At 41.6% G+C, this 19,008-nt stretch overlaps 1 protein-coding gene across 6 annotated transcripts in view; it reads left to right on the top strand.

The window, feature by feature from the left end:
• NFATC1 (nuclear factor of activated T cells 1) overlaps positions 1 to 19,008 on the top strand; it is a 110,785-nt gene that overhangs the window by 76,752 nt on the left and 15,025 nt on the right. For 2 of the 6 annotated variants that reach the window (XM_058831332.1, XM_058831327.1), the window contains exon 9: positions 1,486 to 2,172. In XM_058831332.1, coding sequence (XP_058687315.1) covers positions 1,486 to 2,172 — 687 coding nt within the window. Of the gene's footprint in view, positions 1 to 1,485; positions 2,173 to 19,008 lie in introns of those variants that run through there. The other 4 variants (XM_058831329.1, XM_058831328.1, XM_058831330.1 and 1 more) reach the window with 4 other exon arrangements.

Below are 19,008 nucleotides of genomic sequence, written 5' to 3'. Positions count from 1 at the left end.
TTTGTCTTGAGCAGCACCTGTGCATCTGTTACATATATAGACCTGTTTTTACTAGGGTGCTAGAAATCTTGAAACAAGTGTTGCAAGCATCTACATGTAAAAGAACATAAAAGGAACAAAGTTTACAAGGGGCTGGGGGACTGTAAAACAAGGGTAGTGAAGTGCATTCACCACCAACAAAATCTGTGAGTGTTAAAAGAGGTTTTGTATGTACAGATGGACACGTGTGTTTTAAGGGGCTCAAAAAGACTCATACACAAACATAATAAATGGCTGGACAATGTGTAAAGGTTTTGTAAAACACACGCAAATAAAAATACAGTCAGAGACACTCATGCAACACACATGTATCTGAGCTGAGTTGTGAAAAGATGTTTCATTATTAACTTCGTGCCACAATGGGTTGATTATTAGAATATTATGAAAAATATTCTCTGCTGTCACCAGAAATTTTTTAGAAAGAAGATAAATGCCACTGTGCATCCATACTTGATCATATGAATTAGAGTTGCATGTGTCTAGGAAAAAAAATACATCTACAGTCTAGCTTGGCCCTACTATTAGTAATTTTCCTGATAGAGTGGGTCAGTTTTACCTGTGCACTGCATCTGTTGTAGGAGAGGCTTCAAAGGTACCTTTCTTTGATTTGAGAGAGGAAGCAAATGTTGAAAAAACACTTTGGTTTGAGAGAGGGTCTTTCTTCTCTGATTTGAGAAAGCAGGTCTGCATTTGTCATGACTGAGTTGATGCTCACTGATAATCATTTCTATCCACATTGTGGTACTTTTTAGAGACATGACAGCTCAGTTAGGGCATCATTTGGGACACTGAGTAGAGCAAGCAGAGATCTAGAACAGGAATCAGTTTGCCTTGGTAGCCAGAGACTGACTAACATTTGTTAGGAGCTGGCATTAGCAAAAATCAAATGCAATTATATAAAAAAAACTAAACAAATCAGATCCTACTCTTTCCAAAATATCCTCACAGTTGAAAACTCCTTGTATGTAGCACTTGGTTGTGTATCTTTACAACTTTATTTTCACTGAACTCTAAAAGCCCCATCTCTACCTGATTATGCTCCAGTTTACTGCGTGTACAGACATTTATCAAATGGGCCATCGGTAGCTGTAGAAATGCAGTAGTCTATCCAAGTTAAAATTCTTGCCTTGATTACTACAAATCCATGGAGCCCTTGGGTCCAAAGCTTCCACTGAAGCACAGCTATTTGCAAATAGATTTTTATAGCACATTAGTGCTGGAGGAGAGTCCAAAGAAAATAGTCCTTTTCAATATTAGAACCAGCTGTGACTTTCTTGTGCTGATGACTCATTCATTTTTTTTTATAGGGTGGGAGAACTAGGCAAAAGACACACAGAGTCTTATTCACGACGTTGTTTGTTTTGCAAAGGGTATCCTAGCCACAAGCCAACTTGATCATACCAATACGCAACTCATGTTTATTTAAAACCTTTTTTCTTTTAACAGTTCCAATTATAAAAACAGAACCCACAGATGACTATGAGCCTGCTCAAACCTGTGGACCAATGAACCAAGGCTTAAGCCCTCTCTCTAAACCATACTACAGTCAGCAGATCATGATGCCCCCTGATCCTGGTTCGTGCCTCGTGGCCGGCTTTGCCTCCTGTCAGCAGAGAAACGCTGTGATGTCACCTTCTCCCAACGCAAGCCCCAAGCTGCACGACCTTTCGTCCTCTCCTTACAAGTGCATCCCCAACCCGGGCCACAGTCACCTCGGACTTCAGCAGCCCCCTGGAGGTGTCCCCACCATACAGGAAGTGCCAAGGTCTATAGTTGTGCACCCAAGCCCCCCCGAGCAATCATCTCACGTCATGCTGCAGCCGCAGGTGAGTCAACATCTGAGCAGTAGCTGTCCCCTTGGTTATCAACAAACACTCTATCCCAACAGTCCCTCTTCTCCAGTTCCATCTGTTACCCAAGAGCCAACCTATTTGCAGTCCTGCAGTCCAACTCACTCATCCATAATGGGTCAACAGCAGCAGCAACTGCCGAAGGTTCACAGAAATGAGTCTCCAACAACCCAACCACTGTCATTGCCAGAGTTGCATGAGGAAAGTAATCATAATTTGGCCCCTATTCCTGTAACGATCAAGCGAGAACCTGAGGAATTGGACCAGATGTACCTGGATGATGGTAAGTCTTCCACAGCACAGGTTTGCGTTCACCATGTTGCTCTCTCAGTGAGTTCCCTTAACCTCCCCTTCTTTTGAATCCTGGTGGAAAAAAGGTTCCATTAATAGCCTGGTGGAAAAGTGCGGACTTTGCTTGGATTGACTTTATACAGGAAAGGGCCCTTTCATTTCATTTGCAATAATGAAACCACATTATCTAAGCATTAAATGTTGTTAGTTAGCATAGAACTCTAGCTGCATAACCAATAGCTATGTTGTAATAATCTTAACTGTATGTTCTTGGCTTACGCCCATGCCAGTGACCTGTGGAGCTGCAGTGAAAACATATTTAACATTGTCCCACTCATAATGCAGTGAAACGTCTGATGTGCAAATCTGTTCACTCAAACTAAATGTTAAACTGCTCTACTTCAGTTGAGAAGCTTCAAATTAAAAATGGAGGCATATCTTTCAGCATTACTTTTCAGTCTGTTTGAATCTGATGTTAAGACTACCTTTTTTTTCCCCTGTTTTTATTGTGGCCTTGCTTTTTCTTTTTTTTTTTTATTTTTCTGGTTTTGTAAGATCCTGTATGTACATATATTCTACATGCAGTACTGAAGGCTGAAATGCTGTGATAAACTTGTAAGACCCTAGTTTCCAAATATTTATTAGTTGAATGTAATAAAAGGGATAATATGGAATTTGGTGATGTCACCAGTTGCGACTGATGAACTGCAATTAGCATTTGCTGCTAAGTATCATAGTAGTATTCTGGACCCTTACTTTAATGTGAAATCCCTTCCAATAACCACATAACTTTATATAACATACCATGCTAGTTGATGAAGAAATGCCACTTAAATGGCTGCATTGAAACTAATTGGTGCCAAGGAACATCTGAATGTTATTGTCCTTCAGGGAGAATTTAGGGACAATTCATTGCACTGTTTCTTTTAAAAAAGGACATTTTGTCATTCTATTGTAAACAGCATGCTACTCACTGAATTAGGATTGCAAATTAATGTTCTGGAGCCTGAGTAGCAGCTCTTTGCTTTTCAACTCTAGGAAAATTACTTTTCTTAACACAAGTTGTTATTGGTTGCATGATAGAGAGGTCTATGGAACTTCTCCTAATTAGGAAATAAGGTCACTAGTTTTACACAGCACATCTTTTTGACAAGGTTTTCTTCAAACAGTGTGCATTTTTATCACTTACCCATGCTGCAAGGAGCATGATTTCAACAAGCTAAATGGGAAATGTACACAAACCAAAAAAAGACACGCCAGAGTTTTGGGTTTGAGAAAAAAACGAATTTAAGGAGGAGAGTTTAGATCAATCTAAACCTAGTGTATAGCTGTCTTTTGTCAAAAAGCGCAAGAAAGGGACAGCCTTCCTGCCTGACCTCTCAAAAATCTATCAACCTCTTCTCTGACAGAACCATAAAAGCTGCTTTTGGCTGGTCCCTACTGGAGACATGGGACTGTTTCTCAGGGATGAAGGGTGAATGAAGCTCCTCAGCCATGTCTGCTTTAGTTTTCTCATGGAGGAACAGAGGAACTTGGATGCCATGTGGTCTGAGAGAGCGGTTTTAGTATTTTCATCAGTGCTCATTCTCTCTGACAAAGTGTAAATGGTTTAGCCTTTAACCTCATCTCTGTTCCATCACTCTCCTCTGGACAAACATGCACACCAGTCCTCTAACAGATGATCAGAACTAATTGTAGAAGCCACGATGTACATCTGCACTGGTACTTGAGGTTGACTTTGAAGATCTCTTCAGCTAGCCAAATCCAGATATACTTCCCTTTGGCATCCAGCAGGCTTTCAGAATCATTTTGTGGCTGACCACAAGATCTGTAAACCAAGAAAGAGGTAACAGTCCTGGTAACAGTATGTAAGAGGAAGAAACCCAAGCCCTTGTAGTTCAATGAATTAAATATCACCAATTCCCTCTAAGGGGGTCAATCAGAAATGGCTAAAATGATCTTTCTTTTGTCTCAGGTGTCACACTGGTGGAGCTCAACCCACATGAGCTGCCTTTTCCTTTCTAAACCTTACCTCACTGCCCAAAGAAAAGGTCATCCACTCTATGTATATCTGAACTGGACTACTACCCACTTCATATTTGCATCATTATCTGAACGAGGGGCTAAAGGCAGGAAGTGTTTCTTGTTGGATTTGTGCTGGCCAAAACACCCTGTTCAAACCATGCAGAGCTCTGGCATGCTTCAAACACACAGCACAGGAGCATGAAGCTGTGAGTCAGGCTGGAAGCCTGTTTAGGTGTATGCTATATGCATTTCATGAAGGCAGCATTGTCACTACCACTGCAGACATTGGTTTCACGTTACATTTAATCTGATGAAACTGCAGGCTCCTATGGAAAGGGTGGCCTCAATCCATCTTGCTCTGTCACATGTTCTTGCTGCTTTCTTTGAGTCATATCAATTGATTATGGAGCAGCAGAGCAGGCTAATGGAAAATTAGCCTGCCCAAAATAGCAAAATCCACATAGTTTTCTGTTAGGTCAGCTCGTGGAATCATGTCCAGTAGCTGGATCCAGCCCTTGAGAGGAGGGCAAGAAGCCTGGTGCTGTGGGTCGAGGGGTGCTGTAGGGTCACTCTGGGTGGCAGAAGCCCACCAATAGGCCAGGTCAGGTGTGAATTGAAGCTACTTCTGATGTGATCTTATCCTCCCCAGCAACTGTCCAGTCACTCATCCTGTTTTGGTTAAAAATCCCCTTCTCGTGCTCACCTGTTAATTATGGAAGGAAAAAATCGCACGGTCTCAAAGGGTAGGTTGGCCACTCTGGTGACTGCCTGGAAACCACTCGTGATTGCTCCTGGTGTCACAGGGGGTGCTGCTCACTGAGATCAGCATGGGAAAGGCAAAGCACCTATGCAGCACCCTGGTGCCTGCTGCTGTTTCATTCACACCTCTGACCATAACAGTGGAACAAGGGACTGTGAGTTTTGACCAGTGGATCATACCAAATAGGAGCAACTCAGTTTTTTGTGTGCCTTTTTATTAAAATAGGAACTTTTTGAAGTTATCTCCATTTTTAATTACTGGTATATCCACCTATAAGTGTTCTTCTTGTTGGAAGAGTGGGTGGAATATCTGTAGCACTTGTGAACAATATGAAAGCCTGAGACAGGTCAGCTGTCTCTAACTGCTTTCCTTGCCTGCTGCTCCAAGTAAGTATAACAACTCTTTTCCTCATACCTGATTAATAAACTATTTTAATGACATTAAAAATTAAATTCTCAAAGGATCACTCATTTTAATATGTATGTCTTCATAGTATCTTGTAGCTATTTAATACCTCCAGTTTTATCTAAAATTATTTAAGAGGTGTGATGAGGTATTGACATCTAACATATTTAGGGGACTACCAGAAAAATAAAGTACCCAGCTGATATTCCCAGATTATAACTGATAAAATTTTAGTTGCTTGTTTACCATTTCATTTATGTATCTAATATACATAGAGCAGTTTTGTACCAGTATAAGCAGAAATCTTTTGGTGTCTTCTTATGGGTTCAGAGTAATATTCATTCCTTTACTTCTGGAATATGTCCAAATATAGACCATTTACACTGCAAAGTATAGATGGAAATAAACAGTCAAAGAGTTTATATAAATAAAGATCCTTTATATGACATTTTTCTGCTTTGGTAAAGGCAGGTAGCTGAAGAAATATAGAGAGCACACAAAGAGAATTCCATTTTGGCAAGTAAGTTCTGGTCTTGGCAATCTTATTTTAAATCAAAATCTACAGTAGCCACCTGGGCTACTCATTAAATGTGCTGCCCATTTCAGTATGTGAATATGTGATTCCACATATAGAACGTATTTAAAACTCACGCCGTAAAGTGATACCTGATATATTATGGCTATGCTCTTGATACTGAAAGGGATCTGGCTTGGATACCAGCACCCGTTTCAAATCATTTTGAGTTCAGCCTCTTAGCAAAGATTACAGCTGACTGCCTTTGCTGCTTTCACAGGAAAATTTGATAAAAAGTGGTTGAAATTGTGACATTTATGCCTGGTTTTGGTCTTCTGCAAGAGTCCATGGTCCTTTGCAGGGGGAGAGGGAGTGTCTTCTGTCCTCTGCACCAGGAGCTCTTGCAAATACCTGCAGGACACTGGGGCACCCTGGTAGGTGATGCTGGGTCTGACGGTGTCTCCATGTACGTGTGCCACTCCTGCCATAGGCAGTGAATGTTAAAGGGATGTTTTCCTTTCAGATCTAACCTGGGAGGAGTGTGAGGTGCTAGGGAGCTAGAGCTCATGGAAAATCATTAGGCAGGCAGGCTTGCGATCTGTCCATGCTGTAATTTCTTTTAAGAAAATACATGTTATTTAGGTATTGATGTGTCTTCTACACAGCCCTTTGAGACATGAAGTGGAATTAGTATTGCCCAAAGAGATGGATAGTTTGGGTAAGCTACAAGCTGGTGAGAATTTTTCCAGGTCCCTTTAACCAGATGTGAAAATTTACCTAATTTATATCATTGACATCTTTATATTTTGAGTGTGCTTCTCTCCGCAGTTACCTGACTAGTACTTGGGTCAAAAGCTGTGCTCGTCTGCTCTTGAACTAATCCTTCTTCTTTTCTGTTGACTAGGGCAGCTCAGACAATTTTTCAGAATTTTAAATGCTTTTCTTAGTGGTAGAAGAAACCTGAAGCCAGAGGTAGGAGAGTGGAAGTTCACACAGCTTTCCGGACGTCCAGGCAGCTGGGAACTGGCCAGGCTCACAACAGGAGATGCTGTAGGTGACTTGAAATCACCTTCCTCATCCCCATTTCCCTTTTCTGGACCTAGTGTAGCCTGTGTGGAACACAGAACTGAGCTCCAAGTCTTTCATTTCACTAGGATGGATGATGCCAAAAGTACTTTTTAGGTTGTAACTGGCACTCCCACGAGCTATTAGATATTTTACCTGCAGCAAAATGACAGTCATTTGTAAAGTTATTTCCTGCTGTTAGAATGTAGTTTTCATTACAGATGAAAAGGAAGCTATTTTGAAAAAGCAAGGGGGAAACACATTGTTACCAGCAGGAAAAAAATGTATGACTTATATTCTCAGCAGATTTCAAGGTATACTGTACATTCTGTAATCTCATTTGTTATATTAATGCACAAAACTTTACAAAAGCAGTTTTTAATTGAAAGAAAATCAGCATCCTGGAAGATTCTTTAATCAAGGTACTTGGTTATTCGGTGCTTGAGTACTGAAGGCCTGGATTCTAATCTCAACTTTTGAGATGCAGTGGCAGCTTTGTTAAAATCAGGAGCACACTCCCATTACTGGTCAGGAGGCCAGGGTTCCATATGCTGTTGAAAAAAACGCTTTCCAAAATGTCCTGAGTCCTCTGTAGGAGCCAGAACTGAAATAACAGTATCTGAAAGACAGATCTCCTGTCTGAAGTTTTGTATATTAATTCAGCCTCCTCCTCTCCACATGAATGCTTTCATAAAGGTCTCTATCCTGATCTTGACTTGATCAGATCTATAAATCTTTACACAGTAAGATGAAAATACACAGGCCATAAACAAAGGTATCTGATGTTTGGATATGTGGCTAGCAGAAAGTATCAGAACCACATAATCATCTTTTTTAAAACAAGGAGGCTTTTGTTCTTGTGATTGTCTTTGCACAGCTGTGAGTTTTATAGCACCATGCCAATGAATGCACTCATTGCAACTTGTATTTTACTCTGAAAAGGTAAATTGGGAGTATTAAGCCCCCAATAAGTATGTAAAAGTGGCAAAACCACAGGTAAAGTGTTACTGAAAGCTGCAGTCCTGCCAGCCATTTAATTTTAAACATGGCTCTTTTAAATATAACTTTTGCAGTAAAAGCTGTAACTCCTGGATGTAATATGAGCTATTGCTAATGTCATTCCCATGAATTGCTTACAGTGTTGAGCCGTTAGATGTCTGACAAGTCCATATATCTCCTATACAGTATATATGAAAGTTTTTTGCACCTAAACCATATGTCCTTTTTTTTACTTCTCTGTATTCTGGAAATGCACGTGGTTTGGTGATATAGTTTATTTGAACAGGAACCGTAGCAGACAGAATTATTCTTTCGCTGAAATGTATCCTTTTTCATACATCTCAGCCTCATGATTAAAGTGATTGGCTCTTGAGGCGTTAAGTTTAGTCTGCTTCTGCCACAATTATGCCTTTGAAAACTCCTGAGTTCACCCAGTGATTTCCAGTAGTCCAAATGTCATTAGAACAACATGCAGGTAGTCTGCGAAGTCCAGTAACACTGTCTACACTTTTGGCTTGGGCGAGCTTTTCCCTTCCTCCCTTTTGGCCAAGCCTCGCAGCTCTGGGAGAAAACAAATAGCTTTCCTCATGGAAAGTTTTACTTAACCTGGCGTGGTGCCTGAGCCTAGACCCTCCTCGTGTCTAATGATGATTGAAAGTGTACATGCTACTGTGATAAAACATGCTGAGTCGCTAACATTTGGGGCTTGGGCTGTAGGCGATGAGTAAGGGAGGGCTGAAGTAATGCGTTCGAGTCAGACCTTCGGTGGACTTGCACGTCTGGGTTGGAGGGGGATCCTGTTACACGAAACCACACACCCACGGGAGTGCATTTTGCTGTTGCTAGCAGGTTTGATGAATTGGGTCTCCCAGGAGGCCTGCCAGAAGAAAGCCCACAGAAGCACAGATGACCAGAGTAGGTGTCTTTCCTGGTTTTCTGCAGCCCCAGGTGTGCAGTTGCCCACAGAGCAGACCTGCCTACCTCTTAGCTGTGGTATGCTGTGAAATACAGTAGGGAACTTTTCTTTCTTTCAGCATCAGCACTTACATTTCCAGGGAGGTCCTTGAGTCTCAGGCTTTCAAGAAAATGTCCTGTCCCTTCAGAGAAGTCCTTAGTGTCTCCAGCCCCATTCAGTGGTGCCAGACCCTGGTGGAGGGAGCAGGAGGCTGACCAAACAATGGGAAAGCTGCAGAAAGCAGTGTTGAAAAAGCAGCCTCTGGCTGATTTGCATCTGCACACACACCGTCACGTTAACACTTGGAGTTATTAAGTGTTTGTCTGAAGCTGCATTGCTCCCCCTCTTTCCAGCTGAGAGCAGCTTGGAAGAAGTTGCTTCTCATTCCCATGCCAGATTCGTTCTTCCATTTCTATATCAATGGCTGTTGGTGTTGCCATTTCAAATGGTAAAGGTTTTGTTGGTTATTTTCTGTAAGTTTTCCCTGGCAGTCAGGAGAGAAGAAGTTGCTGTATCTGAGCCTTGGTAACATTTACATCTGCTTTCAAGCCTGGAGAGGTGCCAAGGAAAATACATGGCTTGCAGAAGCACAAGCTTCGTGAGAAAGCTTTGTTCCGATGCAAATTATTTTAGGAATATGTTGTTTGTTTGAATCGTTTCTGCTGAGCTGAGCAATATTAGCTGCTTAGGTGTGGCCTCGTGCCTTGGCCTCTGTGCTCTCGTGTCCTGAACCCCTTCTTGTCAAAACATTTGTGGGGAAGTTGTGGTAGCAGGCCCCTCTTCTCAAGGGAGCCGAATACAGCACAGGCCCCCGCAGCACCTCCGCAGAGCTGGGCTGGCAGCTCAGCCCAGCAAACACATCCATGTCAGAGGGAGCAGCCTCCCTGACTTCACGTATAGTGCTCGTGGAGAGGCACTGCCGAGCTGCTGGCTCCCCAAGCTGCGGAGGGCCCCCCCCCCCCCCCCCCCCCCCCCCCCCCCCCCCCCCCCCCCCCCCCCCCCCCCCCCCCCCCCCCCCCCCTGCCTCTGCTCCCACTTAAGTCAATAACACCGTTCCCTTTGGGTTTGTTGGGAACAGGACCAAGAGCGTGGCTGGTAGTTAAAGCACACATAATAGCTGCATTCATGGAAGCCTGGTCCCTGATAGACAGGCAGAGAGGGAGTTTTCCCAAGCAGATTTCTGCACGGCACCACTCATTGTTTCATCTGTGTCTGCAGGACAGCTGGGGGCTGGTCAGGGGCCTGATAGTGGCTTGACCATCGCTGCAGAGAGCAGGCTGCTTGATAACCTGGCTCCGGGTCTTTCCTCCTCTCTGAGGAGCTGATGCTGATTGCAACCAAAGGGGGCACAGCTTCCACAACAGGCTTATCACCAGGCTGGGAGGAAGCCTATGAAAAAAAGCAGACCCTCAAAATGTTCCCCTCCTCCTCTGTCACTGAGGAAGTCTGCAAAGCCTGGGCATTGAAAATACCTGGGAACAATCAGTGAGTAAGAAATACAGTAGGAAAACTGCAGTCCTGTTCCTCGCTGGCCAGCCTGGCTGGGTTTGGCAGCAAACCAGGGAGCTGGACTGGCCCTCTGTCTCCTTTACAGGCTTCACTTCTAGGTCTTCTACAGTTTGCACACCATGAAACCTACTGCAAGACAAGTAGCAGAAAGCTGAGTGAGATGGTGCTGCAAGTGTGTCAAAACTCTCAAACAGTATTGTTCCTGAGCACATAAATTCCAGTGTGAGCACTGGAACGAACAGTCTTGAAAAAGCAATGCTAGAGGCTATCCAAATCCATAATTAGTGGATTAATTCTTTGATCCTTAGGTAGTCATAGCTCATTATCTAAGCATCATGTAAATGCAAGAATGTTCCTCACTTGCCTTTCCTTTGCACAACTAAAACATGATTTCTCGCCTTAATTTTGACTCTCCTGCAGCCAAACTGCTGCAGAGAATGCAGAAGACAAGATTTTACTCTTCATGTCTGTGCTGTCTAGATTACTTTTGATGTTAGATTTCCGTGGGAGCTAGGGTCAAAGATCTGTTCCATCTCATAACTCTTGTGATAGCCTTTGGGTTGCAGAATAGGTATTGCTGTAGATGTTATGAATCCATTTTGATATCCTGGGAGCAGCAATCAGTTCCTTTTCTAATGCTTTAGGGAAAATATGTATTTTGGTGCCACCTCATAAGCAAAATCTTCTGCAGATAACTTAAGAAGTAGAAAAATTGCTATTTTGGATCACAAGAGAAGCCTCCAAAAATAACAAACTGAAGAATATTTCTTTTAACCTTTATTTCTATCCTGCATATGCAAATACATACACAGATGAAGTGTCTGAAGTCTATAAGTCTATAAGACTCTGTGTTATAATTATTTTAATTGTTGTAGTTGTGATGGGCAAGAATGATCTAAGTCTCTTGTACTCGTGACTGACTTTTCTGAAAATCCTGCAGGTGCCTGTTGAGTAAAGCCTTTTAGAAACATGAGGTCAGGTGGAGAAGCCCATCCCTTGGAGGTTCTGTTGTGCACAGTCAATTCCTGACCATTGCAGCTCCATACTGCTGCTCCCCTCTGAGCTGTGATTGTCACTAGCGCTGGCATTTGAGCTTTTGCTATCCATCCAGTTATTCTTTTGGAAGACTGAAATGACTGGTAATCTCTTTGCTATCAGTTGACTTATGTTTTTTTCCTCTGTGATGACTGTGTTCCACCAAGCTCCAGGCTGCACTTGTACTCAGCTATTGGCCTGAGGCCTTTCCCCTCAGACCATCTGCACAAGGCATTAACAACTTCTCCAGGCATTTTCTTCTTACAGTACTGTCTTTGGGTCAGTAGTACTGGGAGGTTCAAATGTTCTTCTCAATCTAATGTGACTTTGTATGGAATTGCCATATTAAAAGAGAAACTGGTTCTGGTTTCTTTTAGTTGCACTCTGTTTTGAGAAACTTCCCTGACTCATTAGCTGTTAACCACTGCATGGACCCCAGCAATCAAAGGCTAGAGCTCCCTGAATTTGCTAGAATTGATGCCATGCAAATTTCATCTTTGCAGAGTGTTGTAATGAATCCAAGTTTTGCCAAGTTCTACCTCAGCCAGACACTGCACAAGATCTCTCTGGAAGGGCCACCAGAAATGGAGATGGCTGTTCTATTCCAGACCCTGAGCTCCTAGGTAACTTTGAAAGAGTTCTCAGGCATTTTTTCTTGTTTTTTTCTTCTCCACAGAGAGTATGTTAGGATGAGGAAAGACCTCATTACAAAGAAAAAGAAGCAAAGCTGATTCTAGGGCAGAAAGTGCCATCAGCTACAGAGAGACTATGCTTTTTGCCTCAGCAGACAAGCCCAGGGGCAATGGCTTCTTCAGAAAACATCCCAGGAATTCTCCCACTGTTTCTGAAAACCTGTACTGGACCTTTACAGGCCAGAAAAGCACACTACCATCTATTTAAACCGCTCACTCACAGTTGGATGAGCTGTCACCACTTGGTAGGAACCTGCAAACCTCCATTGTTACCAAACTGCTGATTTCTGCCCTGTTCAGCACATAGTCAGAGCTGTAGAGATACGGGTGACCATGGTCTTTGGGGTTAGAGGGTTCAGGCTCACCTTTTCGCAGTCCAATATCCCAGATATTTCATGCCGTAAACTAAAGCCTTAAAGAGGAACCAGCAGTGCTGAAGTTAAGGAAAGGTTTGCCAGAAGGACATGCTAATGTGAAAGCAGCTTCTTGGTGCTATTTTAGTAGCTAACGCACAATTCCAGAGATAGCTGCAGCCCTCAGCTTAATTGGTGCGTGCTTGCTGGCAGAGGCAGATCTGTGCTGCAAGACACCGGGACCCTCAGTCAAAGCTGGGGCTCTGCATGGGCTGCAAAGGATTCAGCACATTGGAAGGGATGAGGGGATGGGGCCCTTTGTGACAAGTAAATGTGTGTTTATACATTTACTCTGTTTTGGAAACTTAGTAAAGCAAACAACATAGAAGCTGTCTCATGAAGCTGTCATGGTCAGCAAGCATTTTAAAGTTTCAGACTTCGAGTATGGCTGTGAAACTACCTGATGGCGTAATTAGAGTGAAAGAAGGCCTGAGAAAAAGAGAAATGAAAGGAAGGTTAAATATAACACACCCATTAAAAAAAAAAAAAAAAGCATAGATAAATTCTGGAAGAAGAGGGGAAAGGATGAGTGTGGGTGTGAGAGAGAGGAGTTTGTCTAAAAGTGAAATGGTACATATGAGTAGTAAGAGCCCAGGATTTGACTGCCATGGAAAAGTATGTCTAAAGAACACCTCACTTTGCCCCAGAATAATTTAAGTGTAGAGAAAAATGAGAGGAGATGATGAAATGAGCATTGCGCTCCTTAAACTTATATAGATCCAAGGAGAGAGGGTAGAGGAGCCTTTCTGTCTGTATTGATCTGCAGTGAGATGGCTGCATAGCCTGCAGGTGGAAAGGTTTGTTGGGCAGCTCCCCTAGGGCAGGGCCTTCAAATAACCCCATGGCTTATTTCTGTGTTCTATAAACAGGTTTTCTAAGGGGCAAGGAAAAGGCTTCAGAGCTGCCACTGGGTGAAGAAAGCTCCCATAGGGAAACCAAAACCCCCTCAGAAATATGGTGAAAAGGAAGGGGGTGGGAAGCAGTCTTAGAATAAATATAGTCCCATCACCTGAACTTAGTGAGAAATTTTCATATCAGTTTTAAGGCTTAGAGTGTAACAGGGAACTCAGTAAAAATGAGAAAAATAAGAATTTATATTGATTTTCCCCAGTTGGAGCTACCCAGAAAAAATAATGCTAGAAGGAGTAGAAGTGATCAGACCTTGAAAAGGCAGTTGAGGATTTGTAAAATCTCACTTTCAAAGATATAAACTGAAGAATAAAACAGGAAATCCCCTTACTTTGCAACTCTTGAAAGATGGCATTCAAGTTACATTTAGGATGTGATCCAAGTGCCATGAAAATTTTTTCCATCAACTTTGATGTATGTTCTAAAACAGGATGTGTTAAATCAGGGAAAATAATAACAGACTCTCAAGTAAATTAACAGAAGATTCACAACAGATTATGAATCACTGTATTAAAGAATCAATTAGAGTCAGCTCTTTACATAAAGGCAAAGTAGTAGCAAAAGAAATTTTGAACTAGAAAAAATCAGAACATCTGCTGAAATTTCCAAAGCTATATTTAATATTATCTTAGGAAAAGCACCTGGACTGAATGGTGTCTCATCAAAAATTTTTAAGTGTTTCCAGACCAAAATCACTTGGATACTTCTGAAGAAAAAATAAAAAAAATTAAAAATAATCTGCTAAAGTAAAAGAGAAAACTCCTCTATAATCCCTCCCCTTCCACTGAATTTTGTTATGGGGAACATCACCATCTTAAATCACAGCACCTTCTGCTGCCATGAATTACTTTGCTGGAGCCAAGGCCTGCTCTTGCATAACAGTACCATTAGCTAACTGTAGGGTAGACTTTATTATTATAAGGAATATTTTGGATTCAAGCACTCAGCACAGAGGAGTGTATGAAAAGTGAGCAGACTTCGATAGAGATGCCAGATTTCCTGCCAAGGAATCTACAAATGGATGGACCTTTTCTTTGGTTGTTAGATGAATATTCAGGAAAAAAAATCTGCTTTTGAAATTTGCGGCAAATCTACTGTCGTTTATTTTAGTGAGGAAGGGGGTAAGATAGATAAGACAAGACTGTTTACATCTCATGGTGTGAGTTGTGACCCTAAAAACGTTTGGTCAGCCAGCCAGAGGTCAGCCAGATGTACACCTTATGTTTCAGGGCTATTGTTATAGTTTCTCTGACAATAAAATCTGGATTTCTGCAGCAGCCAGCACAGTTTCTCTGCTGTCAGTTAAGAGCCTGCTTCAGGGAGGAGCTGGCAGATGCTTGTGACGCCAGATGAGGCTGTAACGTGCTTTCTGTTGTGCATGATCCCCTGAGGGATATGACCACCACCTCCCTGTGCCTATTTTTGGAAAAATAGCTGTGTTCAAAAAGTTGTCTGAAGACAGATTTACATTTCATATGAAAAACTTTCATTGGGGGGAAGCACCACTGAAGGGGGAAAACCCCACATCTTGTGACACTAAAATGATTGTAAGAATTCTTTGCTGAGATGTGTAGGTGGGAATATTTCTCGTAATACGGGAAAGACATCTAGATTTTACATTGCTGCTGCAAAATGAAAATCTTATGAATGGGAGAACCTACCTTTGTGTATTTTTGATAGAGGCAACTGGAGTAAGTCAGCATAGATCCATCTAATTGTAGTGCAGCTGAACTGATTTCTACCTGTTCAGACCCAAAACGGATTTATTTAAGAATGAATGTACTAGCTGCAAGGACAATTCTTCTAGCTACATTCTTACTTGAGATTACCTTGCTTTTAAGTACTAACAGACATTTCTGTGTATCTTTTTCTTCTGCTTTTCCTTTGAAAACTTTTCTTTCTGTTATGTATCTGTCTCACATGCCAATGGAAATCAGGAAAGGAAATCAATTTGTATGAATGGACTTCATAAACTTCATGATTTACCAGTAATGAAATCCGGGCTTGCAGAATGAGAAATAATAGGGCTTTTCCAAAATATCTTAATCCTTGGCTGTGATTAGTGGCATAAAATGAACCATTCTTTCCTACGTGTCTAAAGTCCAAGTTGTGCTCCATGTGATATTCTTTCCAGTCTCATGTCAGTAAATAATTGCCATGCTGCTCTTTAGACTGTCTCCGACCTTCACTATGCTTGCTTTTCTTCACAAAAGTCAGGAATTGTTGCAGATTGAACTCCTACTGTGATCTGATCTAGTCTAGTGTGAAAGGAAAGCTCGTTAATCCTGCTCCCAAATTCCTTACCCAGTTTACTATAAATGTACTGCTCTATAAGCATATGTAAGGCAGCACAGCCAAAACAGTGCTTAAAACAGGATTAGGCAATGCCTCATATTTTCTAACTACTTCTACTTGTACAGGAATACAAATTCACTCTCTTTGTATTGTCAAGGGTGACTTATTAAAAAAAAAAAAAAGGCTTAGCTAGTTTCAGTTTTATGATTTTTTTGTCAGAATATTATCTAGTTTGTCTAAACTTGGCCACTTCGTTTACTTACCTGAATATGAACCAAATATGGTTCATATCTTAAAGAGTCTCTTTTGAAGATGGGAAGAACCAAGTACTTTAACATGATCTTGTTTTAGCAACTAAAAATTGGCAGCTGTGCTGTGTACTCAAGTGAAGCAAAGATTTTTAGTTCTAGAGAATTGGTTTAAAATCTAGAAAAGAAAAACTACATTCTGCTACTAAAACCCTGTGCATGGTTTTCCACTATTCCCTGGGAAGTGGGTAGGGCTCTAGGATCACACTGTACCCACATGCATATGCACTAAAACCAGCACACTGAAGTAAACACAGAAATGTGCTTGTTCTGTTCAAGTGGTGGAAATCAGAAGTCTGCCGACCTCAGGGAAGTCTTGTGTGCTTCAAAATTCAGGCAAAATAATGGAACTCATCCTCTTGCCTCTTTTGCGTATCAGCATTAAAACATTTCAAATGATCTTTTGGGAATAATGAACAAAATAGACTGTTTACAATACAGTGACTGGTATTTTTTCCTGCCAGGCGATCAGACCAGTACATTGCATATTTGTAGACTACCTTTCCAGATGTCTGTCTGTGCTTAATAAGAGCTTGATGCAAAGCTCATTGAAGCGAGTAGGAATTCTTCAGTTGTCTCCTGTGCTCTTTGGATCAGGCTCCAATTCACAATCATGATAACATTCATTTAATACTCTTTTAAAAAGTCCTGTGTTGAAAAGAAATAATTCATGAAAATCTCTAATATTGGGTGAAAGTTTCAGGACCCAAAACTTGATGCAGACACAAGTTATAGCTCCCAGAATAACTGTAGAATTACATTAATATGTTAGGGTAATGACACATACAATAACCTGAAATTCTGCCTGTATTTCACTGCTTGCAAGTGTTTCAAGCACGCTCACTTTGGTTGTTTGGATGTGCTGATATTTTAAGCAATGTTTGTTGCAAGGGATCTCAAGGAGATCTCAATGTATTCTTGCATGCTGAATGGTGCATAAGTATATTTTGTTTGAGTGTCCCCCTTTATGCCAGTAGGACAGAGACATTCTTCTCTTGCAGTTGTTCACATACAAATATATAAGGTCCCTTTGTGGGACCATTTTGGAAGTCTCTTTAGTGGCTGTACTCGTTCATGTGGTCTGTAAGGAGACAATGACAACACTGCACCATGTGTTCTCCATGGAAAACAATGTAATTTCAACAATTTTCCATTTTCTGTGATGTTTTTCTCTAAAGAGGGGGCCTTCTGTTTGTGTACAAAGATTTCTGTTGCAGCTCTCCATAGATAGCCACACCACAGAGAAAGCATGAAAGCTTCTAGGGCATTCATCCTCACTTATCTGGCCCTCAGAGACATTAGCTAATCGAGGCATGATACTCCATACAATAGGACAAGTGCTGTAAAGCTACCTCTGTTATCCCAGAAAACATGGAGACTTATTCCCATGGCCATTTTACAGGATTTGTTTGCTTCTGACAACAACATCCACAGCCTATCAACTCCAACAATGAATCTGATGCTGGTTCTCTGTGTTATCATCTCCCTAATAAGTTTTTTTTTTCTTTTTTCTTTTTTTTTTTTTTTTTTTTTTTTTTTTTTGTTCCCACCCCATTTGTGAGAATTTCTCCCCTGGAGCTCTTCTCTATCAGGCCCCTGCAGCTGCTGTTATTTTAGATATGGCAGGAAGTAGGTATCGGAAAACAGCAAGAGCTCACAGCACTCAGAAAAATCTAGAAATTCCTCTGATTTACCCCAGGCTCTGGCTCCAATCAAAGCTGCTTGAAGAAAGAAAATGAAAAGCGAGAGCGGGGGAAGTTGGTGGAGGGAAAGACCCAAGCAGACAATTGTGTCTGGGCTGTGCATCTGGGCATCACCTCCTGCGGGGTACCAAGGAGATGCTCTACAGGGCCATGTGGGATGGGGAGTTCTTGGCTGGGAGCAGCATTCCATGGCAGAGCTGGGGCTGCCACCCTCTCCAACAGCCAAGAAAACCACTTCTTGCCACCCCAGAGACCTGTGTTTCTCATCCCTTTTTCATGTTCTCCCCCTCACATGTCTGGTGTGCACCTGAAGCAGATCAGCTTCCATGGCCATCCAGCAGCTCCTGTAAATGATTTTAGCAGCACTTACCAAGGGCTGCCAGCCAAAGACACTGGTGGAAAGTCACTGGAGCAGGAAACTTACATCACTGTTTCTATTATTATTATTATTATTATTATTATTATTATTATTATTATTATTATTATTATTATTATTACTACTACTACGCTCTATTAGCTCTATTATTTTTATTATAATTTTACAGCTCAGATGTGATACTTCTTAATCTGCTTAGGAAAGACATTTTTAGTCACTCTGAGTACCTTTTAAATCAGGCTGACTTGGGAGATGACTTCTGAAAGAAAAGAAAAAAACTATAAAGAAAAACACCTCCAATTCGTTCATTCAGCAAGCAGTTTAGAGAAGAAGACACCACCACCCCCATACACAAAGATGCATGCAGAAAAATTACTATCTTTAGGACTGGTTTTAATAAATAAATTGTCCCCTTTGACACAGCAGATAAGGAGGAAGATGTCCACCCACAGACATCTCACACTATTAGCAATCTAGTTAACATCTGTAAATGTTTTAGGGAAAGAAATTACACTTTGAGACATTTCTTTTTTAATTACAGGCTCCAGATGAGATTTGTTAGGGCAGGGAAATGTATCCCATAGCGACTGATGTCAATAGCAAGCAGTCCCTAAAGCCAGCCAGGATTGGGAAAGCCATGCTGTTTGCTGCTCTTGGCACTGCTCCCTGCTTTCACAATGTCAAAGTTAGAACCGCCTTTATATGCACTTTCCATTTTTTTTTTCCACAGTAGCTGTTGCCAGCAAGCTGTAAACTACCGTATATCACTCAGATTTAAGAACCTAAACTTTAAAACAAATTAAACTCTTGTTGACATTGTAGTAAAAATCAGAATCGAACTGAACAGCTCAGTAAAACTGCACTT

The sequence above is a fragment of the Poecile atricapillus genome, chromosome 2 (assembly GCF_030490865.1).
Source record: "Poecile atricapillus isolate bPoeAtr1 chromosome 2, bPoeAtr1.hap1, whole genome shotgun sequence".
Taxonomy (NCBI): domain Eukaryota; kingdom Metazoa; phylum Chordata; class Aves; order Passeriformes; family Paridae; genus Poecile; species Poecile atricapillus.
Note: the sequence above shows the minus strand (reverse complement) of the source record. Positions and strands in the feature narration are given on the sequence as shown.